The sequence below is a fragment of the Saimiri boliviensis genome, chromosome 1 (genome assembly GCF_048565385.1).
Source record: "Saimiri boliviensis isolate mSaiBol1 chromosome 1, mSaiBol1.pri, whole genome shotgun sequence".
Classification (NCBI taxonomy): domain Eukaryota; kingdom Metazoa; phylum Chordata; class Mammalia; order Primates; family Cebidae; genus Saimiri; species Saimiri boliviensis.
This window is the reverse complement of record NC_133449.1, coordinates 139306887-139331082: the sequence shown is the minus strand read 5'-3', so window position 1 is coordinate 139331082 and position 24196 is coordinate 139306887. Positions and strand designations below refer to the sequence as shown.

At 37.3% G+C, this 24196-nt stretch overlaps 1 protein-coding gene across 5 annotated transcripts in view; it reads left to right on the top strand.

Moving 5' to 3' along the window:
* The window catches only part of CNTNAP4 (contactin associated protein family member 4), a 369359-nt gene that overhangs the window by 177020 nt on the left and 168143 nt on the right, over nucleotides 1–24196 (top strand). For all 5 annotated transcript variants that reach the window (XM_074404960.1, XM_074404947.1, XM_074404931.1 and 2 more), the window contains 3 exons: nucleotides 1911–2172; nucleotides 10922–11071; nucleotides 16704–16875. In XM_074404960.1, coding sequence (XP_074261061.1) covers nucleotides 1911–2172; nucleotides 10922–11071; nucleotides 16704–16875 — 584 coding nt within the window. The remainder of the gene's footprint in view (nucleotides 1–1910; nucleotides 2173–10921; nucleotides 11072–16703; nucleotides 16876–24196) is intronic.

Below are 24196 nucleotides of genomic sequence, written 5' to 3'. Positions count from 1 at the left end.
TAGGGAGACATGTGAAAAACTTGTATTTTGCCCTAATCATTCATGATAAAGAGACGAAGAGAAAACAGCATGTAAGAAATATCATGTGTAGAAAATCTGCACCAAGAGATCTTAATACCACAAGCAAATATAGGATGTGTTACAATATTGCCTCTGCCAATCTGTCCAAATGGCATTATATTCGAATTCTCTGGAAATGGGGCAGAATTTAAATATAGTTGTCTTGGTTAGGTTTTAGTTAGGGAAAGCACACCAATATAAGTATTGTGAACAGTGCATCTATTTTATGACTTGGACCTTAACAATTTTCAGAGGAGCTAAAAAACGAATGGCCTGGCAGGGGAAGTGCGCGGATCAGAGGAGTCATTAATTCTGTCTAAAGCAACGGTGTGTGGAGGTGTGTTGGAGTGTACAGACGTTTTCAGCTAGGAGGGTTGAAGAGAACACGGGCAGTTGCTGCCTGTGGGTAGCCACTACCCTTGTGGGTCCCCAGGCATGCATGCGGGATGGGCCTGGGTTTGCTGTTGTTCAGCCGGGCCAGCTGTCGGGAAGAAGAGATGGGCCATAGCGCAGGAGAGCAAGGACAGAGTGGGACAAACCAGCCACTGTGTGACCATCCCTCATCACACATAATTACAGAAAAAACCTCTGGGGCAAAATGTGTTGCTGGTGTTTTAATTCTAACTGTCAAATATCACCCAAACTCTCTGTTTTGGCTTTTACTCAGAAGCAGGCAAGTAAGGGGATTCTGGGAAACATGGTTTCTAGCTAAAACAGACTCATCCAAAGTATGTAAATTAAAGCTGACGTTTGGGCAAAACACAAAGCACACCACAAGTATATTTATTGTTTACACAGCATTTTATTTCTAATTATGTGTGAATTGGTGGTATTTATATGAGCATAACAACCAGCAAGCTTTTAAAATAGTTGTTTTTTATAAAATGGAAATTGTGTAAAAGGAAAATAAAAATATTATAGATACGTGTGTGTGTATGTTTACATGCATGCATGTGTGTATTTTTTCCATAACACAAGTTTCTAGAAACTGCAAGGACCATTCAGTCTTCTTTGGCAAGAGGATTTGCTGCTGGTAAGATATCAGGCAGCTGTCCAAATGATGCATAAGATCACACTGCAGGTTAATGGGTACAAAAATATGATTAGAAAGAAAGGGGCAATAAATTCTAGTTTTCAGTAGTGCAGGAGAGTGACTACAGTTAACAAGGATTTATAGTATATTTCAAAGTAGCTACAAGATAAGTTTTGCAATGTTCTCAACACAAAGAAAAGATAAATGTTTGAAATGATGGATGTACCAATTATCTTGATTTGCTCGTTACACATTACATGTATGTACCAAATATCACCTGTGCCTCATAAGTATGTATAACTATTACGTATCACTAAGAAAAAAAAAAGACCAATCTACAGCTGTTAAAAATGTTTCCATTTTTTTTTTCTAGGCTTGGTAGTCTTATAATTGACTTTACTTTATAGAGTAGCATATGGGTTAGTGTGTTTTGCTGTTTAGCTTTTGTTATTTCCTTCATTGGAACAACACATTTTCTTATAATAAAAGTGAATTCACTTTTCACAGATTCATGATAGAGCCAAATGTTTTCGTTTGACCAGGACCAAATGTTTTATTCCAATGTGTGCACTTCTAAATAAGATTGACTTCGTTGACTTTTAAATTTATATTAAAGTTGACAAATGGAGAGAAGAGCACAGAAAAGGGTTGAAGAACCTTTAAGAAACAGGGCAGTGATTTGGATTGTCATGTTGATAGCAGGTGGTTGTTTTTTTTAAATCGAGGATAATGTGAGATTGAAAAGCAGCCTTCAAATTCTGTTACTAATGTGATGTGAATAACATTCTGAAAGCTTTTTCTTTTACTTTATTCTCAGGGAAATGTGTCATTTTCTTGTTCACAACCACAATCTATGCCCGTGACTTTTCTGAGCTCCAGGAGTTATTTAGCACTGCCAGACTTCTCTGGAGAGGAAGAGGTTTCTGCCACTTTTCAATTTCGAACTTGGAATAAGGCAGGGCTTCTGCTATTCAGTGAACTTCAGCTGGTTTCAGGGGGTATCCTTCTCCTTCTGAGTGATGGAAAACTTAAGCTGAATCTCTACCAGCCAGGAAAATTACCCAGTGACATCACAGCAGGTAATAAATGTATTCCCCAGGGCAAAGCATATGGATTTGAAAGATTTCATTATCTCTGTGACCAAATTTTACGCATAACCAAAAATTTAATATTTGCTTAATAAATGCTCAGGTTAATAAGATCATAAGTACTTTTCCTTAGAGGAGCTTGATTCCAATTTTCTTTTAAGTATGGTTCCAACACCAGCAATTCTTATTAACCAAAATGATAGTTTTGGGGGAACTGACATTTCCTTTCATGACCCTGCCTCCCGCTTCGGACAAAGAACATCTTCTAAGGTACTGTGTTTTGGGGAAAATGTGAAGACTTTGAAACTGGCCAGCAAGTTAACTAAGTGTCCTTCAAGGGAAAACTAGACTTTTCCTAACACATTTATTAGTCTTGTCCATGGGAAAAAGGGAGAGGTCTTTCTGGGATGTATATCTGTATCTCTTACATGAGTGTGCAGTGTGAACGGTAACTTTACTTGCTGAGTATGTAAAGATTTGTGCAAAGTTCCTCATTTGGGCACCAAATGAAATTCTCTCTGCTTCTAGACAGTATGGTATCATTTTAATGATTAGAAGTAGTGTAATTGGCAGGGCGTGGTGGCTCAAGCCTGTAATCCCAGCACTTTGGGAGGCCGAGGCGGGTGGATCATGAGGTCAAGAGATCAAGACCATCCCGGTCAACGTGGTGAAACTGCGTCTCTACTAAAAGTAAAAAAATTAGCTGGGTATGGAGGCGCGTGCCTGTAATCCCACTTACTCAGGAGGCTGAGGCAGGAGAATTGCCTGAACCCAGGAGGCGGAGGTTGCGGTGAGCCGAGATCGCGCCATTGCACTCCAGCCTGGGTAACGAGCGAAACTCCGTCTCAAAAAAAAAAAAAAAAGAAGTAGTATAATTAAGGTGACTATATGAGTGTATGGCAAGTGAATGTCTGATTTAGGTCAGTGCTTTGAGTGAGGGACATTTTTGTCTCTTTATTAAAATTTGATGATTCTTGACGAAAGCTGTACGTCACTTTTGTACATATGCACAATAGCATCCAAGCCAAGCAGCTAGAGGTTCCCTTGGGGTAAATTACTACATTAATTTAACAAATGATCTTTAAAAACAACTTAAAGATTCCATTTTACTACCCCTCTATATCAACTATGACCAAAATGTAGTAGAGTCTGACTTGAAGAGAAGAAAAAAATGACAAGTTAAAATACAGTTGGAAATTAAATATAAGAAAGCAAGTATACAAATGGATATACGAATGCCTACTCTTTATATGTCTTTTTGTTGCTGTACCACTATTGTAGTTTAAATATGGAACTGAGAATTCAATATTAGTTATAATTTTTAAAGATAATACTATGCTGTGACTTTTTATGTAATGTTTAAGATGTGGTTGATTTGCTGGCTAGACAAAAAGAAATAAATTAATCAGTCTCATATTAATAATGAATAGGCCCTGAAAATGAAGGTCTAAAAATGTAAGCTTGCCATTAATGTGTCATTTATTGCGATATATTTGACATCTTCTGAAGTGGTTATATTCATACCCTAATTTTCAACATCTTAAAGAAACTGCTTCAGTGCAATATTTCTGTCGTGAGCTTCGTGAAGCCAGCCCATTTCTTTATTCGTTCTTTCTTTTTCTTTTTCTTTTCTTTTTTTCTTGAGGCAGAGTTTCGCTCTTGTTGCCTAGGCTGGAGTGCAATGGCACTGTCCTGGCTCACCACAACCTCTGCCTCCTGGGTTCATGCAATTCTCCTGTCTCAGCCTCCCGAGTAGCTGGGATTACAGGCTTGTACCACCACGCCCATGTATTTTTTTAGTAGAGATGGGGTTTCTCTATGTTGCTCAGGCTGAAGTCAGCCCATTTCTAACAACTTAACAGGCATGTATAATCTATAACTAGATATGTCATATAAAACACACTAAGAGGTTTAAAAATTTCTAAATGAATGTTTACATTCATATACAATATAATCTGTTGTGACATTGTCTGATGTTGATACTAGACTAAATACAAATGTCAGTACACTGAAGATAACACAAATAGGATTTTACTTAAAAACTGTCTCTACTCTTTTATTTATTTATTTATTTTTTTTCAGTTTCTTTCACAATGTTATTTTTTGCTAGTTCCCATGAAGCAAGTGCATTTTGCATTTGAAAATAAACTAATGGTAGTTGGGTGGGTGGTCAGTTTGTTCTCTCAAGGGGAAGGCTTTCTATTTATGTTTCATGAATGCAATGTTTGATAATTAAACCAGTTGTCAGGATGCATTATAATGACTTTCAAGAGAACCATGTCTTTACTGATGGATTGCTATCACATTGTACTAAACCTTTTCATTATAAAGGGATGGGTTAATTTTTCTTAGCTACTGGAGATATGTTTAACAATCTTACAGGTTTGAAAAACCCAGCATTTTAGTATATTTTATAATGAAATTAACATTAAATTGTATTGAGAAAGAACTGAATTGTGCATATGTTTGAATTATCAGACTAAATTTTTAATATGATGTACAGTTTTGCAAATTGTCATTTGGAATTAAAAATATTATGTCAGCTTAATTCATTTTTTAAATACTTGAGATATTATATTAGTCTGAATCATGAAACATATTAGCAGCACTATAAAATCCCTTATGACACAAAATATTTTTAGTCTTTGCCACCTTAATAGATGTCAAAGCAAAAATCAATGAATGGTATAGTTTTATTTTCTTATTTAAAACAAAGTTTTTAATATCAAATTTGAGATTTCTGCTATGATTTTAGCTTTCTGCTAACAGCGAAAATCAGGCTTATAACCATGCCTCGTGTTCCCATGGGCCGGGCCTGGCAGAGGCAGGCTTGCAATATTTGAGATGCTTCTGCATTTTTCTATTACTAAGCATTCTAGCTTCTTGTGCCCCTGACAGTGGAGCAGCCCCCTTGATTTGCTGCACCCAGGAGAGCCATTTTTGTCAATCCCCCTTCCTCCCTTTCACAGTTGAAATATTCCTAGCTTTTGGGCTGTAAAGCTGTCACCCCTTAAACTCCCGCTCTCCACCAAAGTGATGGGTACCAACCACCTCCATATTTTTTTTTTCTTGACAAGAGCTATCTAGTGATCTGGATTCTTAATTCTGGTTATTGACTACAGTTAGTGGATATAAGAATGTCTGGCACTTGAGAGCACTGAAATACACTTGGAAAGAGGCAACACCCTTTGGTTTTTCCCTGAGGAATGGCCTATGTATAATTGCCTTTTGCACCTTTACAGAACTCCTGCTCTATATGGCAGCTGATTTTTCTTATACATCGTGCACTACAGATACGTGTTGTAGTATTATGGGAGGGTGATGGCAACTGAGCTCTCGTGTTTCTGATGCAATTAGGAATGGAACGAAAAGACAGTCTATAGAGAGGGAGTAGACATAAATCTTTTTTCTCCTGCTGTATTTTGTGTGTTTATATGGTTTAGGCTGAAAGACAGAAAAAAAGAGAGCAGAAGAAAAAGAGAAAGAGAGAAGCTTCCAGTCCATAATCTTATCCTCTTCAACCTGCAATTGCAAACATTCCATTTATTATTTCATCCTTCCATTATTCCAACTGGCATTGTCAATGTTTTCTAGCCAGAGACGGCAATGAACGTCTCTGGAGTTAAACAAGTTGAATTTATTGCTTAGTGCAACAGAAAGAACACACCCTGGAAACCGAGGGTTGTCTGAAGACAAAGGTGTTAGGATGGTATGGGATTTCGGTTGTATTTGCTGATTCGAGGGAAGTTTCAAGAAAGTGAAAAATTGCTGTAGACTACATGCTGTTAGGAACTGAGGGTAATTCTATGATTAGATATCTTTGTAAACCTTATCTAGAAGGATGAAAGAAGGAAGTAAAGCTAAAGATGTAATTGGTAAATAGAAGACCAAACAATTGATCATTCATAGTATCAGGAGAGAAAGAAGGTTGTGTTTTTGTGGTTTGTACAGTAGCCTTGCTTCTGTCTGTGTTTGGACATGATTATAAAGTAGTCTTGATCTTTCCCCACCCTCATTTCATTATAGTCATAGAATCGCCTTGTCTGATGTTGGTGTTCTGTGATATTGTTGATGTTCAGCAGGAGAATACCAAAGCCCAGTCCAAAGAATCCAGCCCAGCCAGATTCTTACAGCACCAACGCCTCACTGATGGTGCTAGGCCATGTCCTAGCTGTTGGGTCCTGTTTTTCTTAAGAATTAATTGTTCAACATGAGCAAAACATAAAATAAAATAAAATAAAATAATGGGAAAACCTGTCTTGCTGACAGAGAAGAGTGTAGGTTTGGAGTCAATCTTGGTTTTCTGTTTTCCTTCAGCTATTCAGCAGCTAGATATGACCTCAATCGTTTGTTTTTCTCTGAGCCTCATTTTCTCCTTATTTAAGGTGAGAATAATAATAGTTATAGTGAAGATTAACTGATACAATGCATAACAGGTACTGTGAACCTGTTATGAGTAATACCTCAGTAAAATTATTATTTTATTCTTATACCAGCATGTTCCTCCCCACACTTAAAAGTTAAGAGTAGTGGGACTGATGCATAGAATTTTCATTTAGTTACACAGTATCATAAACGAGAAAAAAATTCAAATTCTGTGACTTCTTCTCTTTCCTGTTTCACAGTGGCGTGGCCTTTAAAAGGGGCCAACCTATCATCAGACACAGAAATGGAAAGGAGTTGTATACTTACCAAACAATTAGGATCTAATTTAAAATTCGGTAGAGTTAGTCGAAATGAATTAAAGGGACCTTTTGTGAATTAATCTGAGTAATAAATTCCATTGACAGGTATTCAGTCTGTTCATCATAGGTAAATAATGTTTGTTAGGAAGGAGGCTTGGGGAATGCTTTCTGAAGGTTCCCTCACAAACGTGGCACAACTTTATTCCAGTCACAACCTGCCACCTGCTAGCTTGCTAGATGAGTGTGCTTAAATGTGTGCCAAATTACAGAGTGGATTGCTTTGGCAGTCTTTTGTTCTTAATCTAGTTTTTGCTTCTCTGCGGACAATAGGCCTCCCCAGGTCTTTTGCTCAATCTTGTTGCATGCTTACCCAATGACTGCCCAGAGCCCTGCTACTCAAAGTGTGGTCCCTGGACCAGCACTGGCTCAGTGAAATACTTGTTACCGATCTGTGATGAGATAAACGTAAAAGTGGAGATTAAACACCTAGAAACTGATGAAAGGAGATCACTGCAACATCTAAGCATATCGTTACTGGGCTTGTATTTTGTGTCTTATTTATTTATTATTTTATTTTTTAAAATTCTAGATTCAGGGGTGCAAGTGCAGGTCATTACATGGATGTATTGCACTGTGCTGAGATTTGGGCTTCAGTTGAACCCATTACCCAAATAGCGAACATGGTACCTGACAGGTAGTTTTTAAATTCTTGCCCTGCTCCCTCTCCCCTTTTGAAGTCCCCAGTGTCTATTGTTCCCATCTGTATGACCACGTGTACCCAACAATCAGCTCCCACTTACATGCTCTATTTGGTTTTCTGTGTTTGTGGTAATTTGCTTAGGATAATAGTCTCCAGCTGCGTTTATGTTGCTGCAAACAATGTTGTTTCGTTCTTTTTAATGGCTACATAGTATTCTGTGTTGTATATGTGCCACCTTTTCTTTATCCATTCCATCATTGCTGGGCACCTAGGTTGATTCCATGTCTTTGCTATTATAAATAATACTGCAGTAAACATGTGAGTGCAGGCATCTTTTTGGTCAGTGGTCCCCAACGTTTTTGGCACCAGGGACTGGTTTTATGAAAGACAGTTTTTCCGTGGACTGTGATGAGGGGGCATGGTTTCAGGATGATTCGAACACATGACATTGATTATGTACTTTATTTCTATTATTATTATATTTTAATATATAATGAAATAATTAAACAGCACACCGTAATGTGGAATCAGTGGGAGCCCAGAGCTTGTTTTCTTCTTCTAGATGGTCCCATCTGGGGGTGATGGGAGACAGTGATCATCAAGCGTTAGATTCTTATAAGGAGTGTGCAACCTAGATCTCTCCCATGTGCAGTTCACAGTAGGGTTAGAACTCCTAGGAGAATCTAATGCCACCGCTGATCTGATAGGAGGAGGAGCTCAGGCAGTAATGCAAGTGATGGGAGCAGCTGTAAATACAGATGGAGCTTCGCTTGCCTGCCTACCAGCCACTCATCTTTTGTTGTGTGACCTGATTCCTAACAGGCTGCAGACCCATCATTATTGGTCCATGGCTGTGGAGATTGGGTCCCCTGTTTTTGGTAGAATGATTTATTTTCCTTTGGGTATAGACCCAGTAATGGGATTGCTTCTTTGGATAGTAATCCTATTTTTAGTTCTTTGAGAAATCTCCAAACTGCTTTCCACAGAAGCTGAACTAATTTACAGTTCCACTAACAATGTATAGTCATTCCCCTTTTTTCTGCCACCTTGCCAAAATCTATTATTTTAGTAATTTATTTTCATCATATTTTATAAAAATGTCAATTTGAAATAGATCAGAAAATAAAATGTTCATCCCCACAGATAGTTTCAGAAGAACTGTCGGACACCAATGGAAAGCCTAAAATAAAATAAGAGAAGTAGAGTCTTGCACACAGGACTTTGAGAATGAGGTGGAGGAGAAACGCCAGGGGCAGGTGGTAGACTGGGAAGGGCCTGTACATGTGACACAAAGAGCATATAAGAAATTTCACTCTAAATGGGGGAAATCTGTCTTAAAGGAAGCACTGGATGACAAATCTAGGATATTTGATTTATTTTAATCCAGTCCTATACGCTCAAGGATTACATAACTCTATTCAGCTGTCTATTTCAGAGTCCACTCTTAGAAAATGTGTCTAAAAGTATCTAACCTACATTCTTCCTATTCCAGTTTTCAGACCTTTCCTATGATCTTTCACAAACCAAACTAGAGTTGGGTCTTCGATAATCTTTTTTGGTTCATGGATATGATTTAAAAGTGTGCCCTGGCTAAAATTTGTGTTACGCTAAATACGTCCATGGCAAAGACAGGAATCACCTAAGGGAACTTTGATGCATTTTTCACTCGAAATGCATGTGGTAGAAATTGCTTGAGGAAATAAAAGAAATCACATATATCAGAAAAGATGTTTGCATAAAATCAGTAAAGAATCACATGTAATATCCGAAAAGAGGCTGTTGGGTTTGGTAGATTGCTTATAGTTTTTGTTTGCTAATTTGATCTGCAGAATCACACAGAGTTGACTATTCAAATGAATGTAAAACTGACTGGTAAATTCATGACAAAGACACTTAGATTTCTTGTCTCTGCTCAGTATTTAACCACGGAGCTCCTTGCAGAATTGATTGCCTGTAAGAGGAAAAGTCTGTGCATTCTGATGGATTCATGACACTGGGACTTCCTTAGAAGGGACTAGAGATTGATTTTAGAGGTGATAAGAATACCTTGATTTTTTATTTTAGCAACTTTTGACTTTATACATATATACACACACATATATATGTATAAACTTGGAAAATATTTAAGTAAATAGAAACAATTACATTTTTCCTTCATAAAAAAACTACTGTTTCCATGTAAGAACATTTCTGTTCAGTCCCTTCCCTACTTATATAAGAATATAATTAGAATTGTGTATAAATATATACAGAGTTTATTCGCATTATTTATTACAGTTATTTTCCATAATGTCTGTGAACACTGAATTAGGGAATACTGAACTTTGCTCCTGGGAGAAATACAGAGTAAGGTTCCTGGGAGCCTAATTTTGTTTTATCTGTGTTTCTGTTTAAGGATGTCTTATTTCGTGTAATGTTGTTGATTCATTAACATTGGACTTACTGCCAACAGCACCATAATTCATGCCTGAATGAAACTTAGCTAACACATACATTTTCTCTAAAAGACACATCACAGCCTTCTTGCTCTTAGAAATGCTAGACAACACTTTGGCATGATGTTTGGGGGCCATTTTAAACAGTGAAATCACCAACGAACTTAAAAAAAATTTAAAGAAAGTGTTGCTTATTGTATGAGAGCTAAAGCAGTAAGGGAGAACATTGCTCTGTTTGACCTCAGCAGGAAATGTGGAGAGGGCCACTCAAGTTCTTTACTGCTCTGTACATGTCCTCAAATGACTGAGATAGCCCCTTCAAATATTTAAGATTTGAGAGTTATAAGTAAGTTTCAATGAGGAAGCAAATTCTCAAATATAAAATCTACAAATTATGAGGATCAATTGCATATAAATAGGTTTCATGGTGCTTTATCTTTTAACTTTATGTTATACCTGTAAACTTTCACTATTAATAATTTATTGCAATATTTTTGTAATAGTTGATGATATTGTTTGCTAAATATCCTGTTATTCTACTATAAAAAGATGGTTACACAAAAGTGTGGAATAGTGGGTAAACCATTTTATTGGATAGAACTTTGAATTTTGGGAATTCTTAAGCCCTTCTTCCCTAAGAAGGAAATTCCATAGATGGAAGCTAAAATCAATCTATGACGAATTATTGAACTATTTTAACCATCCAGGATTGTCCAGGGTTGTGAAATTTGGAATGCCCTGTTTTCCACATAGAGGATGCTGGTTTCCCATTTGCCTCCCTTTACTTGTTGATGTCATTGTTTTTAATTAATCGAGTTAAGTACTGTACCCAATTGAGTGATGTGTGTATTACTGTTTGTAACCAACTTCTTACGGTGTTCACTACTGAGAGAGAGCTCTAACTGGTTTCCTCTCCCCAGGTGTCGGATTAAATGATGGGCAGTGGCATTCTGTCTCTTTATCTGCTAAAAAGAATCACTTGAGTGTGGCGGTGGATGGCCATATGGTTTCTGCTACTCCTCTGCTGGGGCCTGAGCAGATTTATTCAGGTGGCACCTATTATTTTGGAGGTAAGACTAGGCATCGGACCCTATGAGCAACTGAACCATATTTGCATTAGTGCTCCTGTGTCCTGAGGAAGTCATCATGTTTTAACCAATATGAATACTAAGGAATAATTGTTCACTGTCTTTGACCGTGGAAATTTTGGGTGGATCCAGTCAAAAAATTCTGACCTGAAGTGCATTTCTGCAAGGTGGACTTACTTATGTTTACAATTTCTATAATGAGATTGATTTTAAGTAGGCCACCCTCTTCAGTTCTTACCTTCAAACCTTGTTATATTTTCCTAATGTTAAATGATCCTTATATGTCTTCTTCTGATTTTATGGGCTGATTTAATTGCAGTGTTTTCTTGATTATGCCTCTTAGCTCCTTCAGAGCATCCCTATTGCTTCCCTACTGTCCAATGCAGAAGGACAATATTATGCCAATGGTCAAATAATTTAACTTAATCAGCCACAGCAACCTCTTCTCCTTGCTAAGCAATAATGCACCGATACATTTGATGAAATCAGAACATCAGCCTTTGACACCAGCTCATCTCCCTTAGAGAATAAAAGCAAATGAAGCGTCCACCTGCCCAGTGGATGGTGTTTAAACTAAAAGCTTGGAAAAGAAAACCCAAAAAATGGAAATGAATTTTTATCACTGGCAAATTAAAACCAATGTTCTTCTCCATTAGAAATGCAATGTTTTAAAACTGCCAGCAGTAAGACTCACTTCTAATCAGGTATTTCTTATATTTGCATTGTTTTGTCGTTGTTATGTTGCGTTTTAATAATTGCTTCTATCTGGAGTCATTTTTTGAATTTGATAGAGGTAGCCCAGTCTTTATTATTCACTAATAAAATACAAATTCTTTTCTAAGTATTGACAGTGAGCACACAGTCCATGAATCAATTTATAGAATCCTAAAAGCAGAGAAACAAACAAACAAAATAACTGCTACATAATCCATTACTTTAAAAGGCTGCTTAGGGCCAGCAATCTGAAAATATATAATTGCTTCCTTTACTGAGATGTTTAAACCAGGCTGCTTATAAAACCCTTTGGAATATATGATTGATTCTATGGCAATCCATAGTAACACATTCTTTTAATAAATAGTAAGATATATGGAACAACTTAACCAAGAGCTTTCACTTCAAAGGAAGAGATTTAGAAGCACTAACAGAGATAAGAAAAAAAAATAGGCCTATTGTTAAATGATGCAAAATAAAAGACTGGATAAAATTGTTTGTAAATCATGAAAGTAGAATCATTGTTCTTCACATATTTTATGTCCTTCGCATTCAGGTTTAACAATGCCTACCTAGTTTGTATAAATTCTTACTCTATTGCTTTTACTCATACTGTAATGTTATTATAGGTAAAATATATCGCATATGTACTCAGTGATTTTGCTTGTTTTGATTATGATACATATAATATACATCATTTTTTTTTTTTTTTTTTTTTTTTTTTTTGAGACAGAGTTTTGCTCTTGTTACCCAGGGTGGAGTGCAATGGCGCGATCTTGGCTCACCGCAACCTCCGCCTCCTGGGTTCAGACAATTCTCCTGCCTCAGCCTCCTGAGTAGCTGGGATTACAGGCACGTGCCACCATGCCCAGCTAATTTTTTTTTTTGTATTTTTAGTAGAGACGGGGTTTTACCATGTTGACCAGGATGGTCTCGATCTTTTGACCTCGTGATTCACCCGCCTCGGCCTCCGAAAGTGCTGGGATTACAGGCTTGAGCCACCGCGCCCGGCCTAATATACATCATTTTTTTAACAAATGTTTTTGAATAGTTTTAGATTTACAGAAAAGTTTCAAAGATATAGAGAGTTCCTGCACACCCTACGTCCAGTTTCCTGTTGTTCACACCTTACAGTATATATACATTTTAAAGACTACTAACAATTTTTCTTAAGTACACACCTACCCCTGTGTCCCTCTGCTAAAGACGGATTATCAATGCATGTCTGTCCCTTGAATCCTATCTTTTGATTTCCCATGTAAACGCTCTCCTGAATTTGGGGTTTATTCTTCTTTCATATTTATTTTAATTTTACATCTGTTAAGGTGTTTACTATATTGTGAGAGCTTCCACAATAAAATTCCAACTTCAGGGTTTTCTTAAAAAATTATGAATCTCAGGTTTCCTTAGGTATGTCTGTTTATTCAATCATTTTTTAAATTGTTGTTCTTCTGTATCAGAATGTGCTTGACCTTGACATGAGGTTGTGTTGATCATTAAATACAAGCTCTGCAAAATCCAGGCCACCCTCAGATTTTCAGGGCTGAAAGCAAGGGGCCGGATGACAGCAGAAGGCCTGCTGCCCAAGTCTGCCCTGCACTGCCCAGCCTTGTATTTCCAGAACCAGGTTAAGGAGATCCATCTTCCAGGAAGCCCACTTACGGGTTTTAGGCTGGGAATTGTGGATCCTGGGAGTGAACTAGAGGGGAAAGGTTCTAACTGGACACATCATCTTTTCCTGTGAGGCCTCCTGGTACCATGGGCTAGAGCATGGCTGGAGGAAGACTAAAGTCGGCTCCCTAAAATGCAGGACTGGCACAAGGACTTGGGTGGTACAGGGAATGCGGTACAAGATCAACTCTTGCCAATTTTAGCTGAAAATCTTTCATCCTGGGAACAACCTCCTCTCCCCAGTCCTGGGCAAACTGTGACAGTCGTTGACCCTGGAAAGTTCTATGTAGATGAGACTCTTCTCTATCACTAGGATCTGTGTTGTCTAGTGGAAAGTGTTTTTTAGATAATTCTTCAGCCAGTTTATGTTCAAGTAAGAAGTTATTTCATGTTGTGAGACACATCTCATCAGTTCTCCTTCTCTCTAAATTTAACCGTAAGTTTCCAGTTATAATAGCTCCACTCTTTACCAGTCTTGATAGTGGCTGTCATACTGGGAGAGTGGGCTGGTCCTGAACTAGCAGCCATCTATATATATGCCATGCCAGACTTCTAGTATCTGTCCATCACTTACTGCTCTTTACTTTTTTTCCCACCCTCAAACAAGTGCTTTTCACAAAGTCAGACTGCATTGTGGTGGTACATTCTGCTCAGCTTTTATCATTTATAAATTACATATTTTACATTTAGATTCTCTAGATTAAGGATGGCTGAGTGTCTGATGTCTGTAAATTCCCTTATGGAATCTTTTGCAATGCCTAACACGCCATGCAGCACAAGCTGGGGATACTGTGTGCAAAATTCTCACATCCCCCTCCCTTGTGTAAAGCAAACATTCTCCATCAAATGAACTGACTACAGCACTGTGAAGTCTAACCTGACATCTCACTTCTGCTGCAGTGACATATAGAGATAATTTATCTGTTATCCTCAGAGGTGCTTAACATGCTGACTGCCTCCAGTAATGGATCCATCCATTAATTCAGCATTAAGTATTCTTCAGAAATCTTCCTATTTTAGGACTTTCATCTCAAATTGGGCTCAGTGCTGAACTTCTCTCTGGTATTGCCTTATATTAACTTGTTGCTGCCTCTTATCATAGACTAATGACACTAACCTGGGTTGAACCCCTCTTTGTTCCTAGAGTCTCTTGCTTACTGAACATTGTAGCTAGGAATAAGAAGTGCCTCATGATAGCATAGCGTGCTTTCTGTAAAATTCCATGATCTTTCCTTGTGACTCTGGGTTGGCTTAGTTTTGTTCCCTACAGGCAATATTGCACAATTTATTTTATTCTGAATTCGTTTGAGATGTGTCAGGAAATACCACCTGGAGAAAAGAAGATTAGCAGAGTTATTTATATTCCTGGCATATTGTAGTTGCTTCAAAATATTATTGAACTATTATCCTTTCAGTTTTTACCCTAACATTCTTAATTGGCTAATAAGTCATCCAGAATACGTACTGAGATTATGGTAACCATATCGTACACTACAGAAGAAATTTAAGCACTGGAAGTGTGTGTAGTACCATACAATAAATTAATGCTCAAAAAACTCTGATGAATTTTTCCTGATACATTAAATTTGAAACTTCGAAGTCTCCATTAGGTTAAAATAAAATCTTTCAATGTGTCTGATAGTAGTTTTAAATTTGAATGCTATCCTTTACTTGCTGTGTGAATGTATTTTGTCAGGAAAACAGAGCATTCAGGAAAAATATTATCAGTCCAACAATTTAATTATAATAGAAATTTGCAGGTAGAAAAGTAGTGTGGATTGTACAGGAATTAAGAAGTTGCTGACTCACCTCTTATTCTTTGAAATTGTGGTAGTGATTGATGACTATCATGGCAAACAAATGAAGATTAATGAAAAATAATATAATAACCACCTTTCTACTCTCTATGTCAGTGGGTTCAATGGTTTTGAATTTTAGGTCCCACAAATAAGTGAGAACATGTAATGTTTGTCTTTCTGTGCCTGGCTTATTTCACTTAACGTAATGATCTCCAGTTCCCTCCGTGTTGTTGCAAGAGGCTGGGAAGGGTAATAGGAGTTGGCGAGGAGTGGGAGATTGTTAATGGGTACAAAATACAGTTAGAAAGGATGCATAGGACCTACCGTTTGATAGCACAACAGGGTAACTGTAGTCAGTAATCACTTAATTGTACATTTTAAAATAACTAAAATAGTTTAATTGGCTTGTTTGTAAAACAAAGGATAAATGCTTCAGAGGATGAATACCCCATTCTCCATGTTGTGATTATTTCACATTGCATGCCTGTTTCAAAATATCTCATGTACCCCATATATACACCTACCATGTACCTACACAAATTGAAAATTGTAATATATGTATTCAGACTCCATATTCATACTCCATAAACTCATTTATTCCACTTGGATAAAGAAACATTTAGAATGTCATTAAACCACGGACAATAATGATTAATTTTATATTTATTAAATAATTGTAAACAAGAGTTATATAAACATTAGTAAAAAAATCAGTATAAATAAAACATTCTTTTGTGAGGCAAAGAATAAATAAAATCAAACTGAGAAATGTTTTTGATGTTAAGCCATCAAGACTTACTAAAATCCGTGTATTTATCCTCTCAAGCATTTGTCCTTTGTTTATAGGAAAATACAATAATTAATTTGATAAACAGTTGGTAATGTTATTCCAAGTCAAGATAACCCATTTTCCAAATAGTTAGCTTTATAAATTTCACCAAAGACATTTCACCATTATTAAAGTATCTTTTCTTATACATAGTACATGTATTTCATCAAAGACATTTCACCATTATTAAAGTATCTTTTCTTATACATAGTACATGTATTCATCTTTTATGTTCTTTTAATTTTGCAGTTCAAAATACTATGTTCCCATCTGTAAGTTATATATAGTTTAATATTGCTGGCTGGCATGTTTAGGATTCTGGAGCTAATGTGTATATTTTTCAAATCTAGATCAAATTAATATCCTTGCACATTATTATAATACTAGTGACTACCTGGGAATGCTATGTAATTAAAAAATTATTTGTATGAATTTCAATTTGTAATTTAGATCAAACTAATGATGACTACAGTCATTATTCCCTGCTTGAATACAGAAAATAATCGTATGCCTATTTGTTTTATTTTTTTAAATGAAGTTGTCTATGATGCTGAATTCTGATTCATTATGATGCATAGTGGTTTAATTTTGTTTTTATCAGGTTGTCCTGACAAAAGCTTTGGATCCAAATGTAGAAGTCCACTTGGTGGATTTCAGGGATGTATGAGGCTCATTTCTATCAGCGGCAAAGTGGTAGATCTGATTTTAATTCAGCAGGGGTCCCTTGGGAACTTCAGCGACCTTCAGATAGACTCATGTGGCATCTCAGACAGGTAAGGACAATCTGACTTCATTTCAACCTACTTTCAAATTTTGTCATCAGATGAAAATTTATATGTAAGATGGACAATTATTCTCTCCTCTTCCTCATTCTTATCTGTTCCACAGGAAATGGGTTGTATTTCATTAGAGATAAGAAAAAATGCACCCTTTGTTTAAATGTCACATTTTAAATGACAAAATTTGGAAGACTTGGCCATGTTATGTATGGCCACGTATGTACACATGCTGCCAGTTCATTAAAGATAATGTTGATGCTGGTGTAATTTTAGATGAGTGTAGATGTATCAAAAATAGGTCGCTAATCTCAATATATTAAGGCACGTGAATAGTAAAATTGATCATCAAATACCAATAAATTTCAGACTGTGTGGTTGGTTATTAAACTGACATTTGAGACCCTGACAGTGGAATATTTTCCAAGGCAGGGGAATTCAGGTGGTTAAAATTTTCCTAATGTGCCTTTTTGAAAACTCATTACCGTCTTCTCTGCAGGGAAAATAAAAATGAATTTCTTCTCTAGAGAAGGTTGGGGCTATAGTATTGATCAAGATACAAGGATGATCAAAGAGTTTCAGTAAGAGCATCAGTACAGGACATGACAAGGCAGAACTTGAGAGTTAATTGTGGAGGACAAATAACCTTATAAATAATATATATGTATTTTTGAGACAAGGTCTGGCTCTGTTGCCCAGGCTGGAGTACACTGGTGTGATTTTAGCCCACTGCAGCTTCTGCCCCCTTAGCTCAAGCAATCCTCCTATCTCAGCCTCCCAAGTTGCTGGGACTACAGACATGCAACACCACACCTGGCTAATTTTTATCTTTTTTTCTGTAGAGACAGGGTTTTGCCATGTGACCCAGGATGGTCTTGAACACATGAGCTCAAGCTATCTGCCCACTTCAGCCTCCCAAAGTGTTGGAATTACAGGCATGAGCCACTACACCCAACCAAAAATAATAATTAATAGTTAATAATAATTGAAACCTGTGGTTAAGCATGAGCAACTATAGCTAAGTCATCTTGTCAGTCATGCTTTAATATCAAGGCTGTTAATTTTAATTATTGAGTTTAATGGAATGTCATAACCATTACAGATTAAACAATTTTTTAAACAGTGTGACAAAATTAGCTTCAACCCTGTAGTCATATTCAATATGTATTTTGAATAAATACATAAATTGTGAGCATCAAAAGTAACTTTTTACTTTCATGAAACATTTTGTCAACAAAAAGACTCTTCTATTTGTATACAACAGACCACTCAGTAGTATTTGTCAATCCTATTTTGAACACTAATACTTCATTATGTCCCAAAAACAGTAATAATAATCATATTTAGCAATAGGATTAGAAGGATATACTTTCCTCCCCACAAATGTTTGTTTATTTAAAACAATTTGCCGAGAAAACAGTTCTTTTCTTTTTCTTTTTTTCTGAGTCATTGTTTTGTTTCTGTCACTTAGGCTGGAGTGTAGCGGAGCTATCTCAGCTCACCACAACTTCTGTCTCCTGGGTTCAAGCGATTCTCCTGCCTCAGCTTCCCGAGTAGCTGGGATTGCAGGCACGTGCCATCCTGCCTGGCTAATTTTGTATTTTTAGTAGACACGGGGTTTCTCCATGTTGGTCAGGCTGGTCTCGAACTCCTGACCTCAGGTAATCCACCCACCTTGGCCTCCCAAAGTGCTGGGATTACAGGTGTGAGCCACCATGCCTGTTGAAAAAAATTCTTTCTATAATGAAAGATGGCATGAAAGAGATAATTTAGACATTAAACCTCAACTGGGTTGATTCGAGGATTGAATGATTTCTGGGTCCAATTTTTTTAACTTGTTCATAGTTACAACCTTAACAGCTCTGGAACCTAAAATCTGATTTGGGGAAGGGCACGCAGTGAGGCTTCCTGGGCCTGACTTCTTAATATGAGGATTGTTCACAGAGGCGGGACTCCCCATCGCCAGATGGGGAGCAGTCATCAGGGAAACCGGCAGGGAGAGGGTCAGTCACACACACTGAGTGATAGTGCATGTTGGCTATTTCAGATTGCAGAGCATTCATTGGGTACAAGTATATCCACCCTTTGTCCTGTGTAAACATGTTCTGGAACTGCCATTTTATATAAGGACTCCCAGTTGCCTACAATCTGAGGGTAGATACTTTCTGTAAGATAGAGGACCATCAGCGCAATTGGAGAATATATCACTTTAGTACCATACCATAAAAATGCTTTTTTCAGAAATAGCAAATTATGGATAGATCTTGACTACACATGTTTCTCTTTAAAAGATGCTTTAGGCTAACAGCAACCCTAACAATCTTTAAAAAAAATTAGCAAAAATCAAAGTAACATTTGTGTACCTTCTAAATTTCCACGTGTATCTCTAAACATATTGTCTTATACTTGAAGAAGATTTTTATTTAGTTTGGTCTTATATGCTATACTTGCTGACATGGTATCCCAAGATGGATGGCATCCCATACATTAAATGGACCTTTAAAAAAAAGTCTGTATACCAGGCCTCGTGCTAAGCACTTAACATGAATGAACATTTAAATCAAGCCTCGCAAAAGCTCTTAGAACCTGTTCTTAATAGTGTTTGTTTTCTATAAATATGGGATCAGATGTACAGAGAGAGTAAGTTGGCTAACATGACATGTCTAAGAAAAGGCATAGCCCAGCCTCTAATCCAAGCATGCTGGATCCAGGGAAGTCCCCTAAATGTTTGCCTGCCATGCCATGCAGCCCCTCTGGGTGCAATTTAACATGTGGGGTGGTTAATATTTAATCCATGCATAATAAAGATATCATTTGATGGTTTAATAAACTATAATTAAAAATAAGCAGTAACATTAAAAACATTAACAATCTGACAGGAAATTAATGCAGGTTTTTAAAAACTATAATTGACTTTAAGTTGGCTCAGACCTACACATAAAGGTGTAATTACAAATACACACACATGCTCATGTTCATATTACATGGCTATTCACACACACTGTCTGCACACATGCACCACTGTGGTTTTTCCACACAGTTTTTCTTATGTATATGCACTCGTATGCTCATTCACATAGCCCAGAGCTTCTTAACACATTCACACACCATTCTTACACACATTTGCTCAACTCCTCACATATTTTTATTAATGCACACTCATACACATGCACATGACCATCCTTATACACTCCTCCACCCGTGAGTCCTACCCACACTTCTTATATTCACATCTTCCTTATACAGAGTCATTCTGCCACCACACATACACCTAGAAGACCTCCCCTCATCCTCCGTGGATGTGCAGCAGGGTGGCCCTCAGTCCAGGGACTCTGGAGAGGGGTGGCTGATAGGGGAGTACAGAACTGAAAAGCCAGCTGCTGTCCAAGTCCCCACATCTGGGTCCAAAATGTGAGCGGGGCTGGGGCAGGAGTGATGGCTGCTAAGACAATTCTTACGAATTTGCTTGGACCTAAAACACGTATTAAAGGAAATTGTTTAGTATATCATTTGTTATCAAAGGACGCCTGGGCTGCAGAGACCCCTGACAGGAACTAAGAGGCTGTCGAGTGACAATGTCCACCTCGTGACCTCAGCAAGCCCAGTACCAGTTCCTGGCTTCCTCGGCTCCAGCCTCTGCACCTCCATCACCTGTCCTTCCAATTCACTCCTAGTACCTGGCCCTCGGGCTGTGGCCTCCAGCCTCCGTGGCACCATCCTCCATCCAGGCCCATCGTTTCCCTCCTCCTTTCTGGTGGAGTTTCTACCTGCCTACTTTCCCTCTTCTCCATGAAGCCCTCAAGCCTGCCCTTTCTTCCTTATGCTTACACGTGGGGTTTGTTCCAGCTGATCTGAAGATCATGGCGTTATTCTGCCTCCTGGAATACTGAAGGCATGGCCCTTTTGGAGGCGAGGGTTAGGCATATGAGGAGCTTGATTCTTGTCCCTATCAACATTCTGAGGAAGAATATAACATATGACTTGTGATGGTCATGATCATCCTAGCACTCATAGGCACTGAAGTTTGTTTTCCTAAATGTGATCATGTGTAGAGTTTACTTCAATATTAATTCCAGCCAGTCTTCACATTGTATGAAAGCTTTTGAAATTTACATTGAAATGGAAAGGGAATCAGGAGACATCAAAATCTTACTATAGCTTTAGGTTTGGATATGTTGATGTAAGCATTTGTTAAAGTTCACAAGCAATGAAAATGATGGCAGTATCCAAGGAAAAGCTTTAGTGGCTAGAGGGAATGGGTTAATGGATTGTCTTACCTTGAATTGGAGTGAGTAGGGAGGAGAAAAATGTAAAACACAACTGTTTAGAACATTGGGTGAGAATGAGTACTATAGAACATGTTGTCATTGGTTACTAGTAGAAGCATTGCTGTAATAGAATGACTTTAAATAAAATCCACAATTTAATCTTTCACATTTGAATTAAAAATATGAAAAACCTAGTCTAACAAGAATCAAGAAAAATGGACTCTGTTGGTCTTTTTGAAGCAGATAAATAGAAATAGCATGTGTATCACAATCATTTAAGAGTCTTTCTTTTGGATTTTAGGCAAAGCCACTTAGATTGAATTCCTTTTGAAATGCAGTTTGAGGTTTGCTAAAGAATAGCCTTTGGTTTTCTGTTCCTGCATTAGTTTGCTATAAATAGTGGTCTGTAGCTCCATCTGTGTTCCTGCAAAGGATGTGATCTCACTCTTTTTCATGGCTGCATGGTATTCCATCGTGTATATGAACCACATTCTCTTTATCTGGTTTATCATTAATGAGCATTTAGATTGATTCCGTGTCTTTGCCATTGAGAATACTAATGCAACGAATACAGCATGTTCTTACTTACAAGTGGAGCTAAATGATGAGGATATATAGACATAAAGAGGGGAACAGCACACATACTGGGATCTGCTCGAGGCTGGAGGGTGGGAGGAAGGAGAGGATCAGGAAAAATAACTAATGGGTGCTAGGCTCAGTACCTGGGTGATGAAATCATCTGTACAATAAACCCTCATGACACAAGTTTACCCCATAAAAAACCTGCACCTAAGTTACCCCTGAACTTAAAATAACAGTTAAAAAAAAAAAACACATAAAATACCCAGTAGATTACAAAAAAAGGCTTTTCTGAATAATCTCCTTTTAAGTTTGATTACTGAGAATTGTTATTGTTTTGATATTTTAAAATCTCCTTGGTTTTATACATTGTCATTGATTTGAAATGCTTAAAATTAAATAAATCATGATACATTTTTGAATGAATTCCTATGAATCTATAAAAATGCTAAATATATATAAACTTAATGAATATAAAAAGATGCTGATTATTAATTTTTGGTTTCTTAAAAAGCAGATTGTAAAGTAGTGTTTATTTTTATATTTATGAATATATATATACATGTCTACATGTTTGTAGTGGTCATTCATACACAATGAAATTGCCAATGACATTTCTTTTTTATTTTCTCCTGGATTGTTTAATTTCTGTACAGTGGACTTTTCGTTTTCTTATAATTAGGAAAAATGCGTAATGTTTTTAGTTAAAATTGGAAAAAATTTTATAAGCAAATCATGAAGTTTCCGTTCTTCATTTTAATAAAAGAGATGGCAGAAACCCTATTATGAATATATTCTTGACAGGCTTTGTAGTTTATTTTTTAATTGGGGATGAATGAGGACATTTAAAGCCTTGGTCTCTTGGTATGTTTCATTCTGAATTCTAAAAGGTATCGGTAATTTGATCAGGCTTATTTGAGTCCATACCCCAAGTTCCCAAACTGTCCTTGATACACTGCCTATTTGTACGTGATGTGCTATCTGTCTCAGTAACTTTTTTTTTTTTTTTTTTTTTGAGATGGAGTCTCACTCTTGCCCAGGCTGGAGTGCAGTGGCATGGTCTCAGCGCAGTGCAACCTCTGCCTCCGGACTTCAAGCCTTTCTTTTGCCTCGGTTGTCCGAGTAGCTGGGATTACAGGCATGTGCCGCCATATCCAGCTAATTTTTTGTACTTTTGGTAGAGTCGGGATTTCACCATGTTGGCCAGGCTGGGCTCAAACTCCTGACCTCATGATTTGCCCGCCTCGGCCTCCCTAAGTGCTGGGATTACAGGTGTGAGCCACTGTGACCAGCCAACTTTACTGTGCCTCTGAGTGGAAAGATAGATCTAACACTTTGATTTAAAAAGTGGCTTAGCTATGAATAGCTTAATAAGTATTTATTTCCTTACAACTGGCTAATAGTGTCACTGAGATGAGGACATCTGTGTTTTCTTATTGGTGCTTAAAGGAGTTAGGATCCTGCCTCCCCAGAGGCTGGGCGACAGGGGCTCCATCTTTCTTAATGATTACATTTTAAAGGGGTGGTTCCCAGGTCCTTGAAGGACATTACTGGGTTGTAAAACTGGCAAGAGGCTGGGAAAAGATTTACATCTCAAAGGGACAAAGAAAGAATTGATCACTTTAAGTTTTCTTAAGTAAATGCTCTAAGATAGGGGACTCCAGGGCCTACAGTCAGCAAGAAACCTATTTGAACTTTGCTTAATCTGAGGGGAATGTTAGTGCCATTTTAGTCCTTATAATGAGGGGGAAAAAATCCATAATATTTTTCAGTTAAAATTGAAAGAATTACATAAGCAAAACAGGAAGTTCTCATCCTTAGTTTTAACAAAGAAAGTGGTAGAAACTGTATCACAAATATATTCTTGGCAGGTTTTGTAATTTATTTATTTGTTAACCTCTAATGAATGAGGGCATTTAAATCTTGATCACAATGTATCTTTCATTCTAAATCGTAAAGGCCTCAAAAACCTGATCAGGGCTATCTGAGTCAATAACAAAAGTTTCTAAGCTTCTTTTTCTTCTTCTTCTTTTTTTTTTTTTTTTTTTTTTTTTTTTTTACATCTATGGCTCCGTATGTGTCTCAGTAATTTTCACTGTTCCCCTAAGCCGAAAGACCTTCCTAACACTAGAAATATATCCCTAACCTTAAAAAGTGGTTTAGGTCCAAAAAACTTAACAAATATACCCTAACAACTTAGGAACCCTTTGAAAAAAGTAATACCCTTTGAAAAAAGTAATGCAAATTATTGGAAAAAAATAATAATTTTATTTTGAGTTCAACGCAGTGACTTAGTGTTTAGGCATGTGTACCTATTGAACAATGCTCAGTTTTTCAAAACTTGAAATCAAATCAGACTCCAGAGCTGGGTATGGTGGTGAAAGCCTGTAATCCCAGCTACTCCAGAGGCTGAGGCAGGAGAATCCAGGAGGCAGAACCCCTGCTTGAACCCAGGAGGCAGAGGTTGTAGT